The sequence below is a fragment of the Nilaparvata lugens genome, chromosome 6 (genome assembly GCF_014356525.2).
Source record: "Nilaparvata lugens isolate BPH chromosome 6, ASM1435652v1, whole genome shotgun sequence".
NCBI classification, from domain to species: Eukaryota; Metazoa; Arthropoda; class Insecta; order Hemiptera; family Delphacidae; genus Nilaparvata; species Nilaparvata lugens.
Window position 1 is genome coordinate 58,519,871 of NC_052509.1, and position 24,347 is coordinate 58,544,217.

Below are 24,347 nucleotides of genomic sequence, written 5' to 3' on the forward strand. Positions count from 1 at the left end.
CAACTTTATTCTGCATAATTCAGTCTCACATCTTTAGATCCATCACTCAGCCAATGACGAAAGTGATCCGTTTATAAACAGGTAAAGATCCCATCCGTTTAAAATGTGAAAATATCTTTCTGTTTTCCAGTAACTTATTGTGATTTCTTTGCACATCGTGATTGATGAAAATTACTATAATTAGATAATTGACAATGGATGTCAGCATAGAGTCAGGTTCTTATAATTTTCATTCATAGTCTTTCAACTTTTCTTCTGGATGTAGACAGAGTGTCCCACGAAAAGTGTAACAGCCGAAGACCATAAATTCAACATGAAATTTGCAACAAAAATTTAAAAAAAATTTACATCGACCTTGATTCTCGACAGATCAATTTTTCAATATTTTTCAAAAACGTCATTAACTAGAAAATATTAGTCAAAATCTAATTCTAAGGATATGATTGGGAAGAGGAAGTAATTTCTAATAAGATTCATACAGATTTTCACTTTGTTTGAGGTTTATGAACTTTTTATGAGCGTTCAAACTGTTTGAAATATAATTCACATTTGAACTCGACAAATTAACATTTTCACTTTAAGCGCTTATTAAAAGTTCAAAGACGTAAAACATAGAAAAAAATTTAATGCACCTCATTGAAAATTTCTTCATCTTTCCAATCATATCATTAAATCAGATTTCGACTGATGGTTTTCTAGTAATTGACGTTTTAAAAAATATCGAAAAAGCTATATATCTTGAAAACTAAGGTCGATATGAGAAAATGTTACTTCACATTTTTTATTGAATATGACAGGAGGATTCTATGGTCTTCATCTGTCACACCTTTTGTGGGTCACTCTGTATATTTTCTCAAGTCAATGAATTTCCAAGGAAAAGAGAATATTTTTTTATCTAAAGAAAAGAACCAAATCTTTCATAGAACATTACATATATATATTTAATAAGTATAAAGTAACGTAATTTGGTTTCTATTCAAACAATTATTGTCATACGGAATTTTATGAAATCATGAGCTCTAATGGTCGTGTTCGATCATCAGTCTCAAATTGAGGAGATATGTAGTAAACTACTATTATTTCACAAATTCATCAATGAGACGTTTCGACTAAGGATTTCATGATGAAAAAGTCTACTTCCTATTCTATATTTAGAGTTTTATCTGGAGGGACAAATATATTCAACCTTCAATCATATTGACAAATTCTAAAAGTTATCATTCCACTTCAGGAAGAATCGTCGACCAAAGGGATCAGGGAAGTGGGGAATATTTATGGAACTTTCTCATAGAAATGCGTTCAGGGAAAATTGAACCCATCTCAAAAAGCCTGAAAATAGTGACGATATGAACTCCCATACATCAATCATAGCCAAAGAGAAAAGATGAAAATGAGAGAGAAAAAAGAAACAAGAGCACTCGGTGATGCGATGCGATCGAAAGGCACTTCTTTCTACCTTTTCTGATGTGTGAATATTCGAATTCATCTTTCTTTCAAGTTCTTTCTCGAGAAAAGAATACTTGGAGGTATTTGTACTCTTCCATATCGAACTGACAATGGGACTTTCACTTAGGTGGGCGTACCAAAGTAGGCCTACTCGAACTTCCGCTACTTTATGATAAATGATGAATGGTACGATGCTTTCAAATTTATTTCTCTTGTTCACTTTCCAGATATATTATTACTGAGTATCAGGCAGCTCTCAATACGAGCCAAGGGATGATTGATTGTCTTGGAACAAATATGTATATAATCTCTTCTAAGATGGCATATTTTGATATGTGTGACGTTTAAAATCAAACTGGATAGAAAAGGGTTTCAACTCCACTTTTTTGGATATTATAAGGAGCTAGGCTATTCAATATTATATGGATTATCAGTTATATGAGAAGTTTTGCAGATCCATTCCATAAATAGAGCTGAGATATTGAAAATACTTGATAAAAGCTTTTCAACTCTACTGTTCTGGATATTATGAGGAGCTATTCAATATTATATGAATAATGAGTTATTTGCTAAGTTTTGCAGATCCATTTCATAAATAGAGCTGAGATATTGAAAATACTCAATCTCTTTTTATTCTTTACTCAGGCTTGCTGCTCAAAAAATCCTATAATAACAATAGCAATAAAATTATTGAAATTGATTAGAGTTGGGTGAATTCCTCGTAATTTTCCTCTCCAATGTTCTAATTCCTAGTATATTTAGACACTCTCTTCATCAAGATTGATGAAATAAATGAAAAACAAAGACTTTTAGTCCTTTTCAAACAAGAAATTTCAAAGCAAATTTTCCTGAATGAATTCTGTATTTTAGTTGAGATGATGTTGAGACAGGTACTCATCATAAAACAGATTACACCAATGTACCGAAAATACACCCAAATACTATTCTAGGTACCTTGGATTACACAGATATTTATCTACTTAAAAATCAAATCCGCCAAAAACGAGAACTAGGTTTGAACGGCAGTTGGTTCTAACTCAGATGATTTTGAATTTGTTTTGTAATATGATTTTTTGTTTATTTAAAATTAACTGGCGCTCAAACCAAGTATTTGTTCAGCTGAATTCGGTCCTCAATAATTCACTGAACCTAGTTCCGATTGTTACCGATAGAATTCTAGAAGCAGAATATATAAGTATAAGGGAAGCCCTGCCATTGGCTATTAACTGTTGACAAATGAACGTTGAGCTCGACTGTCATTGGCCGAGACTACACACACCCAAGTATTTCAAATATTTCATAAAATGAATGAAGTCATAATGACCGAATCAAGACACGTTTTGCTAAATATAACTATTGATACCTGTGTATGGACACAAAATTACACGTTAATGATAAATGTATGTTGATACTAATGGAAGATCTCTATAATTCGTTTTTATACTTTTTATAGCACGTAGTTAGACACTAATAAGCTATTCTATTTCCATTTTTTCTGTTGTTTTTGAGTGAAAAAGAACTAAATTTCAGAAAAGTGGAATCATAACCTCATTTCGGACTTTTAAAATATTATCTAAATTTGGGAGAGAAATAGTACAAGGAGTGTCCTTTGTTTTTCTCTCCCATCCAGTGCTTTCTTGTAGAAATTAGAATAATAATGGAATAAATTAGTAACAATATTGTTGTGATGGTGAGACTCATTGGTTCAACCTTATATATTCAAATAAGAAGCTATTTCTCACAGAAAAGTACACTCTGATTCTACACTTTTAATAGCTTGATTATGAAACAATATTCTTGTTTCCATTATAGCAGAATGGAAAGTTTGTTATTAAACCTCAGTATCAACACATTTCTTCCACTTACGTCCTTTTCCTTCAGATTCTTATACATCTCTTCTATCCTAAAGAATAAGGCACACATGCCTTATAATAAAGATACAATCTGACATCAAATTGAAAACCTGATGTATTTCTCGGGAACATGACGGGAATCTCAGTTCTTCGAATTTGGGAGGGAAGTTAGCTCAATAAACAGACTGCCACATTGTTTTATATACATAAATGTGATGCTGGGACAAGGGCATAATGATTTATTGGATAGAAGTGCACAGAAAATAGAATCAGTGAGCATATGAGGCAGATTGGATAAGGAAAAGGATGAGGATGAGGAAGAGGAAGAGGATGAGGTTGAGGGAGAGGACGAGGAGGAGGATGAAGAGAGGATGTGAAAGAGGATGAGGGAAGGATAAGGAGGAGGATGGGGAATAGGATGAGGTTGAGGAAGAGGATGAAGAAGAGGACGAGGAGGAGGATGAAGAGAGGATGTGGAAGAGGATGAAGGAAGGATGAGGAAGAGGAAGAGGAAGAGGATGAGGAAGAAGATGAGGAAGAGGATGAGGAAGAAGATGAGGAAGAGGATGAGGAAGAAGATGAGGAAGAGGATGAGGAAGATACAATGTTGTAGACGACGCAAATTGTTTGGGTTAGGTTCACGGTGGTTGAATTTACTTTCGACAAGATAAAGGCGGGCCCAATGTGGCCCATGTTAGCGGGTAATTGGGCTCATAATCATACATACGCCTCAAGGGAGCCTGAGAGAGAAATTGTGGATGTTTTTTTAACCCTGGGTATTTATGATTCTTTTGTGGAGACGAGGAGCGTACAAAAATGCACGTCTCTCATTGCCAGAGGAGCTGGCTTGTCAACGGTCTTCACTGAAAAAAGTCTTATCGCTCCCTGAACTTTGAGACTTTCGAGTTGCTCTTGTTGTTTTTATTTCTATGAATTAGCAGTCTAATGATGATAAGTTCAATCTGCAGACTGAGGCCCGGTTTCTAAGACACTTATTTATTCCAATAGATTATTGAAGATTGGGCATTTATAGGATCAACATAGATACCTCCGATTTATCAATTGTTCTAGAGGCCGGAACTGAGTGTGTGAAGAATGATTGAGTCATTGATGTTCTATCACATTTATTGTTGAATACCACAACAATTCATTAACCTTCCGGCAGTCGCGCTGTTGTAAAAAGTACAACAGTGTCAGTTTTTTTGCTGCACAAAACTATTGAATGGGGTGGAGTCAGTGAATGAGTTACCTATGCATTCCGAAACTTCCCCCCCCCATCATTCCACTGAGTTGCAGTATCAATCGAGCAATGGTTCAGTCTTTAGGTGCCCTTTAGTCGCAACAGTGCATGAGTCGCACTGTGCATAAGATAGGGAAATACTGTATATGGGGACTGTAAACGAACCAATAACACAGAATTTGTTATTGGCTTTGCTTGATGTACCTTATTGGGCTATGAAATGGTAATTATCCAAATGTTCATAGGCGTAGAATAATCCAAGAAGATGGAAAAAGAAATTATACAATAAATTCATATGTTTTGACAGTAAACAGAGTACATAACAATTGGAAAATTGGATGTTGTACAAAATACAACACACGACTGCTCGTGTGATTGAGAAGGGTGCGACTACCGGAAGGTAAAGAATTGAGCTAAGTCAATTGATTCTTCTCATGAATTGAAGTACATGATTAGTTCACACGTGATAAGCAGTATTCATTCATTGGAGAAAATGGATCTCAAGACTAGATATTGTCCAATCACACACTTATGAAAAATCAAGAAACCGCTTTCGGTTGTCGTACCATCATCAATCACTGGTAAACTGAATACTCAGTATCTTTTGAACATTTAGTTGAGACTAAAAAAGTTTGAGCAGGCCAACAGAGATACAGTTTCGAAATTATCAATATTATCACAACATTTGCAGTCACGAGAAAAGACAAGTGCGTGTGAATTCTGCATTAATTTCCGTCATAGTCCTCAGATACAATAATTTTATCCAACACATCTCATTTTCCACACCCATACAGACTCTGTGTGGAATATTCACAATATTTTAATCGTGAATGCAGGTCTATTTTATATTTTTAATGATTACTTCCATTAGTTCAGTTTGACTAACTTGTGTGTTCACAGCTTGTAGAACTGTTTAACCCGAAGTGAATGAAGAATAATATGTGTTGCTGTGTGTACTGCATGTTCTACAATTTGAAGTTCTAAGAGTTTATAGAATGTAATCATTCTATTATATTCGGTTTTCAATCAAATCAAATCCAAAATTTCTATTTTATTTACTTCTGGACTGAAAAGTGGATTCAAATCAATTCAAGTGGATAGCATAACCTATCATTTTTATTCATTCATAACTCTACCTTCATTGTATTATCATCCATCCCATCATCATCACCTAGGCTTAAAATACTTCAAGAAAGTCAAATTTGTAAAATAATAAATGAATAAAAATAAAACAACTAGCTGTTCTAAAACGTCTCACAAGCTAGTCAACTTCCATGCTCTATAATGTCGTCATTACACCTTATCTCCTGAATCTTGAGCATATAGATTGAATAGATATTTCAAATGAGATGAGAAACATTGTTTTTATGCTTTTAAAATTCAGAATCTAATAAACTTGCATTTATCAAGTTTTTTTTCTCTTTCTCAACTAGATTACAAGTTTTTGTACTTATTGTATTTTTTTTTCATTTTCTTCTTTTTCTTATACATTAATTTTCCTATTAATATTTTTCTTATTATTATCAATAATATTATAACTATTTTTTTCCTTTTTTTCTAATCTCAATATTGTATTGTACAGATATGTAAAGGAGACAGATTTAGGGTGACCCCCGTTGTCTCCATTTATGAATGAATAAATAAATAAATAGATAAAAATAAATAAATCTCCACACACTTCAGAAGTCCAATAACCAGTTCTGACTCTAACCGTGGATTAATGTGTTGTAGATCCATGTCAGATTCCCTGTCCGATCTTCAGCTTGACTAGCTCCTGTGGTTTCGGAATCAATTAGCATAACTCTAATCAGATAAATGTATACATAATTTATTCAGGATGTGGATGGACAAGCAGTAACAAGCGTTAATTAGACGTGAACAGTGGTAGGGAGCAGCTAGCCTAATAGAAACGCACGCAAACAGCCTGGGGCTTTCACATGCAGCGTGCCCTGGCTAAATCAACTACACAACAAACTAGATATTCCCTTCGGATACCTGAGCTTTCAACATAGGCCTAATTCAATTACAGGCTCATTATTTATTTAGATTGGTAGGCGGTGGAATTATAAACGTGACTTATTTTAGTTGTTCTCAGCCTAGAGCCTAGATGCAGATAAATGCTTGTTACCCAGCTTAATAGTTTTACGATGCACAGCACCTGTATTAAAGCTTTGATAGTATTGCGGGTATTCTCCCTCTATGAAAAAATAGTGCTATTGTTCACTAATTAAGTTTCAAATCATAATAATATAGGTACATTAAATCTATCTTGTAATGGTCCACAATCATAACTTGTGATGATAAAACATGTTTTTTCAATCCATTGACAATGAATTAAATCAGGAGAATAATATTGAATTCAACATCTTATGCAAATAGAGGAATTGAGGACATATTCAATTGATAATTCCATAATACAGGATATTATCTTCTGTACTATGTTCAGTAAAAAGGTTTCCACTCATTGAACGTGCTAGTTCTTACTGATGACTGGAGTTTAAAGTCGTTGAGCGTAAGTTCATTATTTGTGGTATTTTGTGTGTGTATGTTCGACGATTACTTTTGATTGAATTCATCGATCAAATTAAAATTTTCCAAACATGTATCTTCAACACCATTCTGCCTGACCTAACCTATTCACTCATGTGGAGTTAACTATGGGGCTTTATAGTCTATTACTATTATAGGCTACGGATTTCAAAATCAGTACAATAGCTCATGAGTGACATCTTCAGCCTTCGACCAATCAAATGCAAGCCGCCATTTCAATGCAGAACACTCTCCACTCCCAAAACGCTATCTTATTGGTTGTTGATTAAATACAGATCCCATTTTGTGGGTGTTACCAACTCAGACCAATAGGAAGCTAGAATTGCTTCTTCCAGAATAATCTGAATTCAATCATGGTCCCATGCAGCACATTCTCCACTCCAAAAACGCTTTCTCATTGGTTGATGATGAAATACATGAGCCATTTTGTGAAAGTTACCGATTCTGACCAATGGGAAGCTAGTATTGCTTCTTCAAGTATAATCTGGATGGAAACTTGGTCCCAACAAGAGTGGATAGTAATAAAATATGTATTTTAATTATTTGACTTGTTCCACTTTGATTATTTTTAAATAATATGGAACGAGCAAAGCATAGTTTCAGTTTGGACTTCATTCCCCTTTGAATACCAGTATTCTACAGTATTATAATTATCGAACGAAAATCCAAATTAAATGCTGTAATTCACCCCGAAGACTTCTGCTACTGCAAATATTGACAACAGGGTAAACAGCTAGATGGAAATTCGATGAGCGCTACTATACAAAAATTACTTGTCAGCCCGGGAAATTATTTTTGTATATCCAGAGATTGTCAGTTTGGTGTAAGGGTAAGCATTCCTGACCGACAATTATGAGGTACTGGGTTCGATTCCCGGGCTGACAGATAATTATTGAATAGTAGCACTTATCGAATTTCCATCTAGCTGTTTACCCTGTTGTCAATATTTGCAGTAGCAGAAGTCTTCGGGTGAATTACAGCATTCAATTTGGATTTTCGTTTAATAATAAAAATAATTCATTAGCATTTCAATAACTGCAATATCTCAGTAATTCCCATCTGTATTCTACAGTATAATTTCTCACGTAAGTTTTGACCAATCGAAATCAAATTTTGAACATAGATTAATATCCATCATTCGATACCTTTCCAATTGGTATGAATGATAACAATATATATCGGTATTCCTTTGTAATAGAATTTATTGAAGTTCACATCGAGTTATTTAAAATTAAGATTTCTCCGATAACGAATTATTATGTATATTGTAATTAAAATAGAGGTTTGAAGAAATTTTCTCTGTTTAATGTTATCAACAATTTCTAATCTCATCATCATCATCATCATCATCGTCATGGATAAGGCTTTCCAAGCCTGTTCCGCCGTCCACCTCTTCCTTGGTCTACCAATACTCCTTCGGCCTATTGGCCTGTGGAGTAGGGCATTCTTAATTCCTAATCTCCACATTAATATTATGATGTGAATTGTGAAATGTTTTTGAGCATGTTTCAGAAGTTATTGAAATTAAAATGTGAAAAAATGAAAAATGATTAAATTTTTCAGTCAGTTACAGCCACCAACGAAAACCTACGTCTAGAGTTGGCCAGAGAGCCTTGCAAAGGCATCTCTCAAATTTACGAATCATTCCTGGAATATTTCTCTATCTCTCCCCCAATAAGAATGACACATGTTATCTACTTTGGGGGAGACCACACTTACAAGCCGGCGTTTAAGTGTTTTCCGAGCACGTTCGGCAGTAACCGACCGTTCATTCCTACGTTTCGTTTCTTCCCCGTGTCATGGTTTATCATGAGAAATTCATCCCAACCGCGTATATCACTCATATTTATCAATTTCTCCACCTCTCTTACAGTCAGGATGCTAGTACGCACTATAATAATGATAATGATGGGTACTATATTGATAGGAATACGTTAAAGAAAAGATTTTGTATTATTTCAAGCGTTGGGCGTCACATGAAAATAAATAGAATCTCGGATTATTTTCATCAATTCCTCGTGTGAAAATCTGCAATGATTGTGCTTAATCTAAATAACTTGTCATAGCCACAAACACACGATTCTAACATAATTTTGATTTTGATAAGATTCTCGAATTATTTTCATCAATTCCTCGTGTTGAAATCTGCAATGATTGTACTTAATCTAACCTCAATAACTTGTCATAACCACAAACACACGATTTTAACATAATTTGATAATCTTCATGATGTTTTCAGCAATAACCTATTCTATTAAGCAAGCAATATCTGTTTGTATGTTTGTAGATAATATGCTATGTTTGTATGTCGGACAGACCTCAAAAACGGCTCCATGATTCTGATGAAATTTGGAATATGTTAGTAATATAATCATTCTTTCAGAACTGGACTCAACTAGAAGAAAACTCACCAGAGGTTCAAAAGGATTTATCCATCCTTCAAGTAGCAGCTGATCGAGAGAGATTTTTCCATAGTCTGTTGAAAACGAGACAGAGAGTGTGAGAGAGTAAAGAGATCTGTTGACTTACCAAATTTGGCGACGTTTTTTGAAAAAAATTTATAGATTGAAGAAGCATCTGGAAGCAATAGATACAGGAAATGACCGGATGATAGCAAATCAAATTTGCAATATATCTTTCCAAACAACAGTAGGTGAATGTGTTGTTCATACTGAGGTAATAGAAATTCGACTAATTTCTCAAGTTTCTGTTGTATTTGTTCTTCACTGGCTTTTTTTGTTTGCAGCCATGAAAGAATGCATATTTCAATGCAAGATTGAAGAAGCATCTGAAAGCAATAGATACAGGAATATAACCGGATGATAGCAGAGCAAATTTGCTAAAGATCTTTTCAAACAACAGTAGGTAAATGTGGTGTTCATACTGAGATGATAGAAATGCGACTAATTTCTCAAGTTTCTGTTGTATTCGTTCTTCACTGGCTTCTTCTTGTTTGCAGCCATAAGAGGCTCCATATTTCAATGAAAAATGGAACTGATTTATGATCATGACGGAGCATGAAGATGGTCGATTCTGTGTGGTGGTAGGCCTACATTGAGTTCAAATATTATTTAGGCTATGCCGACTCATAGAACTCCCTAGATATTCCTTCATTTTCTTCCACTAGAACAAATTAAGAGCCTATAGATTTGATTACTTTTTGTAACATCTCGAGTACCGGAATTTTATTGAAAGTATCAATAAAATTCCAACATATTGTGTTTTGTGCATCGGAATTTGACGAATGCCAGAATTTTTTTTTGAAAATTTCCAAGTACTCGATCATATTATGGTGTTTTTATACCCGCTTGAGGCGGACTCGCATCGCAGTATAATAACCGGCATCCATAAACTTGTAAAGTTTACTGGCCAGTAATTACGCTACAAAATCGTAAACTTCCGATTCGGCCTGTAAAATATCGGCTTATTTTAGAGTATCAACGTAAATTTCGATTCGGCGGCCGGCAAGTCTCATCGACAAAGGCTCCACTTTTTACACTGCTAATAAAAGCCGAATGTAACGAAATTATCACTGTTGCAGCCTGTTTTATTATTATAATCACTTACAGGCCGGCCTGTTGTAAATAAACAATTACTGCTCACTGAGACTTGGATGGTTCCTGTGACCTAATCCCACAGCTATGCCCCAACGTAATAAAAGAGTAATGGGTGTTCATTAAAAGTGTGAATGGCTTGTAGCGCATCACAGATTCACATCTGAACATATACTGCATCCTAGAGCTGTTGGATTGAGTTACGGTATGCTGTGCCTAAATCTGTGCTCTCAACAGTATATATATATACGAGTTTCCGACTCATGATACTGCATTACAGCTCTGGCTGAAGTGTATTTTGAAATGGAATGGTCCATTCACTTCTATGGGCGATAGTATAGTACGATAATACTAGACCATCATAGTTACATTGAGGATTAACATATATTGGAGTCTCTTATTGACTACAGGAGAAGTTGTATAAATGTTAGAGCTTATTCAGTCAATGGATATTTCCTTTGATCGTAATCAAATTTGGTAATCTGGCATTTTCAATTATCGTATTTCCAAGTTAAATGAGATAATCTTCAAGGGAAAGAGAGAAATACAGGAAAACATAGTTATTAATGTAAGTTTCTACTCAAAAATATTGAATTTATAGAAAAATTGTTAATGACTGGTTAAAGGAGATTGGGAGAACGAATATAGAAGAGATAATTCATTCATTGTATAGATAAAGCAAATGTCTTGTAATGAAGGTCCAAGTTCAACTTCAAATAGTTACATCTTTTATACTTTGAATCCCTAAATCTTTGAATCTTCTCCGATATTAATATCTGATTCACCCAAGAATCTTATATAAGCAGGTATGAGGACAATCCAACGGTAGCCAATCATCTTCACGACCCTCTTCCATACACAGGCTTTGCCTTTGAGGACAGTTTTAATAAAGTTTATTGAAAAATAATGATGTATTTTCTGTAACTACGATATATAGCAGTTAAATTTAGTTATTATGATTAATTATTCAAGTTTAACTGTAAGTTTTCTACATGATAATTTGGTTGTAGAAGATGTAGCGTTGTTGTATGATTTGAATTATTGTACCCTGTTATCATGGATAATGAAAATAAATTTGATTTTTACTTATATATGTTAAACAGAAATTATATTGTTTAGCAATATAATAAATGAATTTCAGAATAATTAATGTACGTCATGAATGTAGTGAGCAAATATGCGTTCATATTCTGGTCCATTGCTCAATAATTCTCTTGATAATGTTCTCTATATTCTTACAGTAGGTAATCGAATAAAAACAAACTTCTCCCATTCTTCACTAGTTGATCATACTTTGATACTATTCATCTTTGTAGTGCATAAACGTAAAGTAAAATACATATATTATAATGCATATCTCAAATGGTTGCCAGAAGTTCTTCGAAAATGCCATTCAAATACAATAATTATTTTCGAAACCTTCAGCACCTGCAATTTCATGATTTTGATGAAACAAATTGTAAGGATTCAAAGCTTCTTCTCTTAAGAGTAGTTAAACCACTGGTAGAAATATTTCCATTGGAATGGTTTCATATCACTCTTTGAAGATGATTTCGTACACAACAGTGGAAGTAAACAGTGAAAATGCTATAATAGGTTCTAATAAGATCATTCACACTTGCTCAGCCGGGCTGAATGAGAATAGTCCTACTCTTGGATATAATCTGGAGTATTGAACTGTCCACTGATGTATGAGAATCAGGGGCGCAACAGTCGAGACCGACGACATTCGAGGCCTGCGACAGTAGAGGACTGTTTTCCAGGCCTTGACTGTCAGGCCTGTACGGAAATTGAAGAGTCATCTACTGTCGCCTGACGCAGGCGACATCTGAGGACTCTTTTTTAGGAGTCATCTGCGGTCGCAGGTCTCAACTGTCGCAGGTTTCTACCGTCGCTGGTCTTGACTGTCGTTTGCCTCGTTTGACATCGACCCTTAGAATCCAGCTTGAAACGCAAACATGAACATCAATGTCATAATATAAATTAACATTTCATTGAACCGTCTCATTGACTACTGAAAAATATGTGTAACAGCGAACTGTTCAGATTAGAGAGTATCCGAATACTCCCAAAATATTCCTGAGAGGTGTTGCGGCACTTCAACATATTATCCAGTAGAAAGCAGAGCACACGACAGTAGTGGATTAGTGTAGAAATCTTGATCCAGCTTGGAATAATAAACCACTGTCACATGATACATTAACTGCTCACAAGATCAGATTCCGATTTGAGGCCATTGAGGTAGTCCTCAGCTCACTTTGTCTCCTCACGGCGCTGTTGGAGGGTTGAGGCATTTTAATTTTACCAGCACACGAGTGACAAACAGGAGAGGCCTGGCTGTTTGTGTTGCTGCGGTGCTCTAGTGTCACCACGGCTTTGGAATTTCATTATTAGACTCGGTGGGTGGTTAAGGAGTGAGGGAGGAGATAGGAGTGAGGAGAAGAACGAAGAGTGGAAGAGAGGAATGAGGAGAAGAGGAGTTAACCCGCGAACTCGAGGCGTTCTCCTCACGTTCCTTTGTGCCCCGTGAACCTCTGCTACAACCAGACCTCAGCCAGGATATACAAGCCACCTAATCCGATGTTTTCCCAGATTACCACACAAGTTTTCCCAGTTTTCATTCCCCTACAGGATTGATGGTTGCCGGGAAGGTGACATCGTGTTCCAACCCATCAAATTCTATCCCTACAGATTTCCTGATCCGATAAACTGGGGTCCCATTTCCTTCCAGCCCGGAAAAAATTAAAAAAGTCACGTAGCAGCTAGCTTTTCGGATCTGAGGTTGTAGATTGTTGATACGAAGCTGGAGAGTTTGTTTCGTTGGAGCTTACAATTTATGTTTGTTTAGTTGTGGTGTATGAGTGTTTTAGCGGTATTTTTCATTTCCAGTTTAGCCTATACTTAGATTGATAGTATTCCTATTCACTCCGAAGTCGAATTCCACGATAATGATGAAAATTATGGTAATCACTTGACTATCAAAATCTTACTGATGAATTTATGGTTCAACTTTGGATATTTGCAACAAAAATTTCTATTTATCCATCTATTACGTTAGAAAAAACGATACAACGGTGGGAGAAGAAAAAACAGGCTTTTTTGCCCAAGAATTGAAGAAGAGAACAAGTAACAGAATTTGGTCTTTGCAAATATGGAACTCATTTGAATTGAGCATTGTAATAATAAAAATGCAAATGATAGTCTCATATTAGTATTCTGAATTCTAGAATGATGAAATAGTTGATTGATTCAGTGATTTTATTGAATGAAAAAGACTAAAAAATTGTCAAAAGGCCACAGATTTATTGATACTTGTAAAGACTGGTTTCGGTTATTACACCACCAAGGCAGGTTTTTTCATTCAATATGAATGATTACCAAAATATCAACTTCTCAACTAACAAATCAGTGATTTATATTGAAAGGTTCAATCCTAAACATCATATTTCGAGAAAGCCTCCATTGAATCCAACGTTAGCTACTAGTATAGTATTCTATACTAGATAGACAAGATAGCTTACTCCAATCTCTAATTTTTCAAATGTCTCGAGTAGTGAGTAAAGTTTGGAAATTAGTAACTCTTTTCTACAATGAATTAACACATTTTTTCCCAACTCGATTATGAACCAAGAAAGATTAACCTAAGTAATATTACCTAAGAAATAGTAGATATTGAATTAACCCCTTTATCTTAACTCCTCTCCTCTCTCTTGAAAAGTCAGTTTATGTTGAGGAGCAGTTTGGGAAAGTACACTTCAATTAGCACACCTGAAACAAAAACACTTGAAAAACCTTGTGAAATCGTATTAATTTTACTCCAGAAATAATTGATTAACAGACATTATATAATGTTATAGATCTATAACACTTCAGGAAATTCTCAAAATTGAACCTAATTACGCAACAAAATAGATAGCACGTAAACACTAATTTGTAGCCGCTTATTTGTTAAAATACAAAACCACAATTTCCGAAAAGCTGCAGACTCATTTCAGCTAACAAACTATGGTAACCGCGCCCGCCTCCAACTTGATTAATAATTTTGTAATTAGAATGTCATTGCAGGTAAAACCTCATTTAGCTGTTTCTATCACAGACTGAGTCATTAAAAACGATCCAGAAGTAATTATTATTCCAATTAATATCAGTCCAGCTAAATTGTCGTTGCAATTGAAGGCTGGCTCTCCAGTAAACAAGATCTGTGGGATAAAACCCACACTGTTTTGTGCTTGATTATTAACTCTGTCCCGCACTGGAGTTGACATTCATTTCGGCGTTCTTCAATCGAAATTATTATTGCTTATCAGCTTGGTGAATTTCTGATTCATAAATTCATCATCTCTAATTTGATGTCGCGTGGCTTCGCAATAATTCCAGATCGCTCTCGCTTTGATCTATTCCAGATTGGATAATGAATACTGCATATTGGAATCTTTGAGATGATAAGTCAATGTATATTGAAAGTTTCAGATCAAATTATGAGTACTGCATATTGATATAATTGGAAACTTTGAGATTATGAGTCAATTTATATTGAAAGTCTCAAGTCTAGTGATGAATACTGCATATTACAATCTTTGAGATGATAAGTCAATTTATATCAAAAGTTTCAATTGACAATCGATAGCTTGGCATGTTAGTGAATGGAGAAATGCTGATGGGTTTATCTTCAGCTATGTGTTAGTAGGAATATCATTTTCATACGATGTGCATTTTCAAATTTCCCCGACAAACGAAACGATTCAACCTATTTATCTCTCTCTGAGAATAAACTTTAAGGATATTAGAAGCATGGACAGGAATTCGAGAAAGAAGGCTTTACGCAAAAAAATTATTCACGTTTGAATCAAGGTATCCCTCGTGCAATCGGGAGTTGGACTCAGAAATGTTATGTTGTGTACAGGTAGAATCAGGTAACTGGTGCCACCTACTTGCAGAACTGAGAACTACACCAGTAGGCGTTCCAATCCACCAATCAGAAGAGAGTATGAAGATCTGGGAGGTGTGGATTGCTTCCATTGGTCCGTCATTTTTAGGCCACGATTTTAACATTCTCTATCATTCTAGCTCTCTCTCACAAATTATATTAACTCTCTCACACTTTCTCTCTCTTTCAGGTAAAGTGTTGATAAAGGATACTCTTGAGTATCACTTCTCAAGAATTGACTGGGTCACTATCTTTACAGAGTTACCTATAAAGCTCTATCGATTTACATAATCTGATATACTTGTATTTATTTTTAGTTGCAAATTTGAAAATCAATAGAATAGGCATGACCGAGTATTGCAGTTTGGGGGCTGTTCGATCCTGCACTAGTATAATTATTGTATGAAATCAGGCAAATCATTCCCCCAGCAGCATTTACAAACTACTTCCTAACAACTTAGAAGCTACGCATCCCAAATCAAGAAGAATCTTTATGAACTTGAGCTCAAATGGATGTGATTGATTCGAAACCGTATTTCATAGAATTGTTAGGGTAAGTTGAATATTACCAAATAAAGCATATCATGTATTACAGATCATCATATATCATTATCTTATCTCATCTTGAACCAGTTACACACTCAACGATTTCCGTTGGAAGGATATTTTGCCGACCTTATGAATTCAGATTAAACCGAACTTGACAAACATAATCTGTTTGAAATTATCTGTTCAAATTCATAAGGACAAAACAGAATCGTTAGCACAAAAATCGATATGTGTGTAGCTTGCCTCATAAGCCTACCGACGATCAAGTAAGTTAATTAGAACTTACATAAATCACATAACTAAGAAACATACTCCTAGGCTAGCTACACACACATCTATATTCGTTCGTACGATATTATTTGCCGTCCTTATAAATTCCATGAGATTAAACAGATTATTTTTGTCAATCTGATGTAATTCATAAGGACGGTAAAATATCGTACGGAGAAAAATCGATGTGTGTGTGTGTGCAGGGTTCAACATAATTACATACTCTTGAGGGTAGAATCCAGTAAGAATGGAATCTACATCTTCACACCTCTTAATTTTTCCACTAAACTCCACATTTCAATTCTTCAGGCACGATGTTATGAATGTGATACCTCACATTCTCATCCTTTATCTAGTGCTTGAAGGTGAGGAATGTGCAGAGGGGAAAGTCATCAGCAAACAAATGTCGATTCTGGAGACCGGAAAACGCTCGTATATCATTGACTGCGCCCGATTGGCTGACTACGTACATTGCATACAGGATTCATCTCACTGCCTATTCTATGCTATGCATGCATCTTCCGTCTACCTACACCTAGAAACAAACCCTGTTTCTCTCCCACTGAGACTGTCTCTGTCTAACTACATCTAGAAACAAATACCACTGTCTCTGCCACACTACATCCAGAAACAAATAACACTGTCTTTGTCTCTATGTCACTGTTCCCCATACAACTCTCTCGCTCGCTCACTGTTCCAGTGCGGAATTGGAAAGAAATTGGAGGAAAGCAACGCCGGCGAAGAAATATCTCCTTTCGTCGCCTGATCTCACACGCTCCGGTCTACCTGTCTCCGAGTTCTCATCATTAGTTCTATTTTTCATTTTCTTGTCGATGTGTAGAATGTTATTTGGAGCGGAACTATTGACAATTTTCATTTTACTGTATCCGGTTGAGTAGAGACGTTTGAACGTTGAAGAACGTTCAATAAGTTGTAAGCAACGTAATTTTGAATGTTGAAAAACAATAACGAACGTTTAAAATACTGAATAGGGTTTTTTCTACAACTGCGCGTAAAAAAGAATTTACATACTCAACTCTCCTCGTAAAACAGCTTATTTCTGAGGAGAATCTACTTTCTTGCTCGCTAACCATCCGCACATGAGCAGTAAATTTTCTTCACGCTCGCAAATCATTCGCGCATGCGCAGAAGAGTTTCTTTACGCTCGCCAATCAGCTGATGGTAAGCAGCTCACCAAAAGGTCAGATCTTAACCTAAAAAGTCGGTAATTGTAACTCCGCCGATATAAGTAATTTAACAGGTTTGGGCAGTTGTAGAAAAAATGTATGTAATTCGCGCGTAATGCTTCTTTATCGCTCTTGCACAATTATCACGCTCCGCTTCGCGTCGCGTGATAACTGTTCTGCGCGAGCGATAAAGTCGCGCATTACGCTCTTGATACATAAGTAGCATTTCATAAGGGGTCAGTATTAGAAACATTTCATTCGCTTTTAGATGTGTGGAATGTTATTTGGAGTGGAGTTATCGACTATTTATAATGTAATCTATTCGGTTGGATTGGGACAGAAGTGCAATAACGTTTGAACGTTGAATAATTTTCAATAAGTTGCAAGCAACGTAATATTTAACATCAAGAAATAATAACGAACGTTTAAAAAACTGAATGGGGTTTTGTTGAAGGGTCAGTATTAAAAACATGCATTTCTGCGTTCTAAGTTCTGTTTTTGTGAATTAAATGATGTTTTCGAGTTTTGATGCTCTATCTATGATTTGTTCCGACGTATCTCTTGTGAAAGTAGGAGATGCTGTTTTCAATCACAAAGATTATTATTGTGTTGTCGTGAAGGTGATTTTGTGTTAGATAATCCATGTTGAATGAAAACGACTTGTCGAGATCACTAATTATTGTAGAAATATTTGAAATTATAGTTTCTATTGCTACATCAATATCTAGTGAGCTCAGATATTCAGCAGCAGAATATATAATGTGGGTGATGCTCAACGATTGGTCATCAGCTGTTGTCCAATGATTGTTGAGCTCTGTCATTGGATGAGAGTAGACACGCCCAAGAACTCCCAATTTGGTCATGCCGTTGAACAACGACAAAAATATGAAGAGAGAGCTATAAGTAACAGAATCAAATGGATAATATGAGTGAGAATTTGATAATTTTGAAACCAGTGAACATGAAAATACAAAACAATAAATACTTTTTTGCTGTCATTTTCGTGTCTTATGTTGATTACGCAGTTGCAAACATGGAACTGTACTTCTCCGGTTCAAACCCAGCTGGATCCAATACTTTTTTACTAAGAATTTTCAACTTATCCATGTAATAATTATTTGTAATGCTCACTTATGGCGATTCACAAGTTAAATCCTTTCTTCAATAATTTTATTCAAAGTTAATGAATGTTTACTAAAATTAATTAAAGTTTTTTTGCTCTACTAATTATTGATAATTACATTTTATGTTTCAGATGAGTGCGAGCATCATGGCAACTAGTGGAGGGAGGTGTGGTGACAGAGGGTGAAGAGAGAAGGGCAGGGGCGAATGTTTCGCGAGTGCGCGCGTGCGCGTTTGTGGCGTGTTGCGCGTGCGAGCGCGGCGTCATCCTGATCGCTGCTGAATCAGCTGCTTCACAATATGTTGCAGCCGACAAGTCGCAGACAATGGACTCCCAACATGTTGCAGCTGAAGAGTCGCAGCCAATCGTTTTGCATTTTCACTCTCATCTTGCTGCAGGTCTTTGTCACGTCAGCTGCTGGTGAGTTTCTCGATGATCACATTCATGTGAAGAATAGTATATTGTAATCTGCATGAATGAAAAATTCTCATCCAATCATTATTTCAGTTAATCATCACAATTTCATTTATTTTTCGATGAGTTTTGTGCTACAGAGTACAGAATTTTGTTATAGTTGGTGAAATGTATATGGTTCAGGCAATGATTGCTCTATATTATATGATAATGGTAAAGATAACAGCTACTGAATATATATTTTGCTACAGAATATTATTAGAAGATTTCATACCTTCATACACATTATTCCATATCAACTCACCTCTATCCTATTATATTAAGCAAGCAATTTCTGTATTTTTATATCTGGTTTTTTATATTTATATCAGGTTATTTATGTTCAAGGGATCTCGAAAACGGCTCTAACGATTTTCACGAAATCTGGAACATAGTAGGTTTATGATATAAAAATTCGATTGCACTAGGTCTCATCCTTGGGAAAACTCGCTGAACGACATTAAAGGGATAATTCATTCTTGGCTGAAAATGCTGAGACTTTCGTCGTCTGTGGATAGTAAAAAGTGAGCAAGTGATTCTGTGGAAAATCAAAATATCGCATCCCCGAAATTCATAAGCTGACGTATCGCTAGCTGTGGAATATAAATACGGTCATTTTAGAGAATTATGTTCTGTTTATCAATAAATAAAAATAACGAGCGAAGCTCGGTTCCCCGATTTATTTCTAACTGGATTAATCTAACGATTCATGGTTCAGGCTACGATTATTCTATATATAATATAATAGGAAAGACAACAGCTTTATAATGATCACTGTTTCTAATGAGACGTCACGAAGGTAGAGGACTGGACTTGGATGGGTGATCACAAAAGAAGAGTATACGTGTACGGTACCTGATCTGATAATATTCAAGAAATTCCTTGACCGAGCTTAGTGGAACAGGACATAAATTTCTATTTTCTAGATTTATTGCCACTAAAATGCTTGAAAATATATTTTTCCACTTGATATTCTTGGAAGATTTCATATATTTACACACATCATTCCATATCAACTCACCTCTATAGAATCTACTACAGTATAAACTACTCAACATATACTTAGAGAGAGGATCAACTACAGAGTACAGAATTTTGTTATAGTTGGTGAAATGTATATGGTTCAGGCAATGATTGCTCTATATTATATGATAATGGTAAAGATAACAGCTACTGAATATATATTTTGCTACAGAATATTATTAGAAGATTTCATACCTTCATACACATTATTCCATATCAACTCACCTCTATCCTATTATATTAAGCAAGCAATTTCTGTATTTTTATATCTGGTTTTTTATATTTATATCAGGTTATTTATGTTCAAGGGATCTCGAAAACGGCTCTAACGATTTTCACGAAATCTGGAACATAGTAGGTTTATGATATAAAAATTCGATTGCACTAGGTCTCATCCTTGGGAAAACTCGCTGAACGACATTAAAGGGATAATTCTTGGCTGAAAATGCTGAGACTTTCGTCGTCTGTGGATAGTAAAAAGTGAGCAAGTGATTCTGTGGAAAATCAAAATATCGCATCCCCGAAATTCATAAGCTGACGTATCGCTAGCTGTGGAATATAAACACGATCATTTTAGAGAATTATGTTCTGTTTATCAATAAATAAAAATAACGAGCGAAGCTCGGTTCCCCGATATTATTTCTAACTGGATTAATCTAACGATTCATGGTTCAGGCTACGATTATTCTATATATAATATGATAATAGGAAAGACAACAGCTTTATAATGATCACTGTTTCTAATGAGACGTCACGAAGGTAGAGGACTGGACTTGGATGGGTGATCACAAAAGAAGAGTATACGTGTACGGTACCTGATCTGATAATATTCAAGAAATTCCTTGACCGAGCTTAGTGGAACAGGACATAAATTTCTATTTTCTAGATTTATTGCCACTAAAATGCTTGAAAATATATTTTTCCACTTGATATTCTTGGAAGATTTCATATATTTACACACATCATTCCATATCAACTCACCTCTATAGAATCTACTACAGTATAAACTACTCAACATATACTTAGAGAGAGGATCAACTACAGAGAATCGACTTCAAATTGAATTCAAAACATGATTGAGGAATAGAGTATGTTTCTTGAGAGATTAAACAACATTAGGAGGGACTCCTCCATCATTGCTGAAGAGAGAAGAAAGAGTTACTTCCAGCTCCATTGATGTGCAAAATGATAAAAGAATGTTCATCAGTTGACCTTCCAGATCATACGCTGCTTTATCATCTCTGGAATTGAATTAAATTGAATTACATTTTTAAACTGCTGCCTTCCTTCATGTAATGTTTGAAGGTGATGTTATCAGATGAATCCACATGCTAACATTAATTGATTGCCTGCATGAGAGAATTGGGAGGTTTGGAACTGATGCTATTTGACATTTCCACAACATAACATGAATTTATTGATTGCCTGCATGAAAGAATTGGGAGGTCGATATCAACTGTTGAGCTACCTTACCATGAAATGAATGATTTCACGATGTCTAGACTAGCAGTTCTGTGAACATTAGACCTCACGCAGTATTCTCATCCACAAGTACCTGATTGAAACTATAGACCTTATGGAAATACAGCAATAGGATGGCTTCTCCACACATCTGTGTAATCACTTGTCAGCTGATTTATGATGAATAATTCTATAGTCTGATTTTTACTCCAATATTGGCGTATGAAGGAGGCTCGTTTTTCCTTTTATACTAGTAGTTCTGTGAACAGTAGACCTTACGCAGTATTCTCATCCACAAGTACCTGATTGAAACTATAGACCTTATGGAAATACAGCAATAGGATGGCTTCTCCACACATCTGTGTAATCACTTGTCAGCTGATTTATGATGAATAATTCTATAGTCTGAATTTTACTCCAATATTGGCGTATGAAGGAGGCTCCTTCTCCCTTTTATATCATCCTTGAAATGCAAAATTTGCAAAAACCTTGTATATACGTCGACGCGCAACTAAAAAAGGAACATGCCTGTCAAATTTCGTGAAAATCTATTTCCGCGTTTCGCCGTAAATGCGCAACATATAAACATTAAGAGAAATGCCAAACAGTCGACTTGAATCTTAAGGTGCGTACAGATTTACGCGCCGCGAACATGAGAAATTCAATTTTTATCAGCTGATGCCAATCTTTTAATATCTATATCTGTGAAAATACAGATATAGGCAGCTGATTAAAAGTGAAATGCTCATGTTCGCGGCGCGTATATCTGTACGCACCTTTAGACCTCACTTCGCTCAGTCAATAATGTCAGGAATCAAGTTCTTGGAAGGAAATTTCAAAGGAGAACATCTGGTAACAGGTCGATATCTCCCTGTCTTTCCTGAGTAAATTCTGTGGAAAATGAGTGGGTCACTAGTGACGGCAACAGGAGGGCTCCCTGACGTCTGTAAAGAGCGCAAAAAATTCGAGAAGGCATCTGTAAGTGAGTGGGTGGAGGGTTGGTGGGGTTATTTATGGGGGCGTAATCGACTCTCTCAGTCTGTTGCTAGAAAGAAGAAGCCAGCTGACGACACAGAGTCACACGGGCAAACAAAGCAGGCGAAATGGATCCGCAAAGAGAAAGGATTGCAGGGAAAGTGTGCTGGGATTCATGGGGGCTGTTTGGAGTTGTGCCAGCGCAGTAGGCATAGCTGTGTGCTCTCTGCCTATGCCAACAAGAGGCGCATACACGCCTGATGAAAGTAGCTCTGCTCTGCTGTGAAGGGTCATGAACATCCCAAGATAGACTGATTTGGTGAGTGATGGATGAGCCACACAATGAAGCAAAACATGCAGCCTCAGTCTCGACTTGGATTAAATTTGGTGAGTCGTTAGATGGCGGTAACCAGGGATGAGGATCTAGGTTGCGTTTGGTATATCATTATCATCTAGCAAGCTAGAGTTGATTACTTGTATAGTGTATTCAGTTATGTGGTGGGAGAGACAGTATACTGTGAGTCGTTAGACAGTGGCACAAAATAGAAGGAATTCTTCTCTGTAACAGTGGTTAGCTAACTATACAGAGCTAGAAGTTAGTTTGGTATATCATCCCCATTCAGCGAGCTAAAGTTGATTGATTTCAAAGTGTGTTGAATTATGTAGTGGGAGAAACATAATCGGTATAATATAGTGTGTTCGATATTATAAAGTGTAAGAGACAGTGTATTCAAATATATGATGGGAAAACTGTATCATTTCCATAATGATACTTAGAAGAGACACTATGGTGAGAGAGAAACTATGCACTGCTTTCAAGTACAAAAATTAATAATGAAAGGTAAACAGTGTATTGAATTTCTAGTTATGTTTAGACGAGAACAAAACAAGGTGGTCATGAAAGCATCTGCTATTTCTATTGTAGTATCATCACATTGCATTCACGAATTGGACGAAGACATGTCTGATTTACAGTACAGTATTATATTCACAGTTTCAGTTGTGAGTATGGCATTCGTTCTTACTGATTATATTATCTGAGGAATAAACTCACTCAATTGACTGTCATTCTCGTTACTCATGATCATAATTTTGTTGGAATATTCCGGAAAACAACATAAATTCACTGCTCTTTACAATATCCTTCAAAATTGATATTTCAAAATATTCTTATTACTGTACCTGAATCAGTTTTAAATTCCAAATACGGTCAAGTTCCAATAATTATTACCCATAAAATCTATGTTTGATATATTTAACTCATATACTATCAACATTTAAGGCATTGATAAGATTACATTTCATTTTCTAAATTAATTCAAGAAGCATCTATTTCTTTCTTATAATAGTATATACGTGTTGAATTATGGATTGGTATCCTATGCAATAGTGTTACTAAATTCTAAAATGTATTGAATGATATAGAATCCTCATTAAAATTGCCTACTCAGAAATATATCTCTGGTCATTTTACAATATTATACATATTAGTCTACATACGTAGACACTGTTACTTATCATGCAAACTCTCATGCTATAACAATAATTATTATCATGCTACTTAATGTCACAACATTATTCCAAACAAACATCATCCGTTTAACTCACTAAAACAATTATGATTCCGTGTTGAACCATCTCGTTGCATCTGTCAAGTGACAACAGAACTTATTCCACCACGATCGGAGTCCCTCTTCCCCATTCAACACTCATCCACCCGCAATCCACCGAGATCT

The 24,347-nt window shown here is 35.6% G+C and overlaps 1 protein-coding gene across 1 annotated transcript in view; it reads left to right on the forward strand.

The window, feature by feature from the left end:
• Positions 1-24,347, forward strand: part of LOC111059055 (discoidin domain-containing receptor 2) — a 454,362-nt gene that overhangs the window by 162,374 nt on the left and 267,641 nt on the right. The window contains exon 2 of the mRNA XM_039431495.1: positions 18,832-19,119. Coding sequence (XP_039287429.1) covers positions 18,999-19,119 — 121 coding nt within the window. The 5' untranslated portion in view covers positions 18,832-18,998. The remainder of the gene's footprint in view (positions 1-18,831; positions 19,120-24,347) is intronic.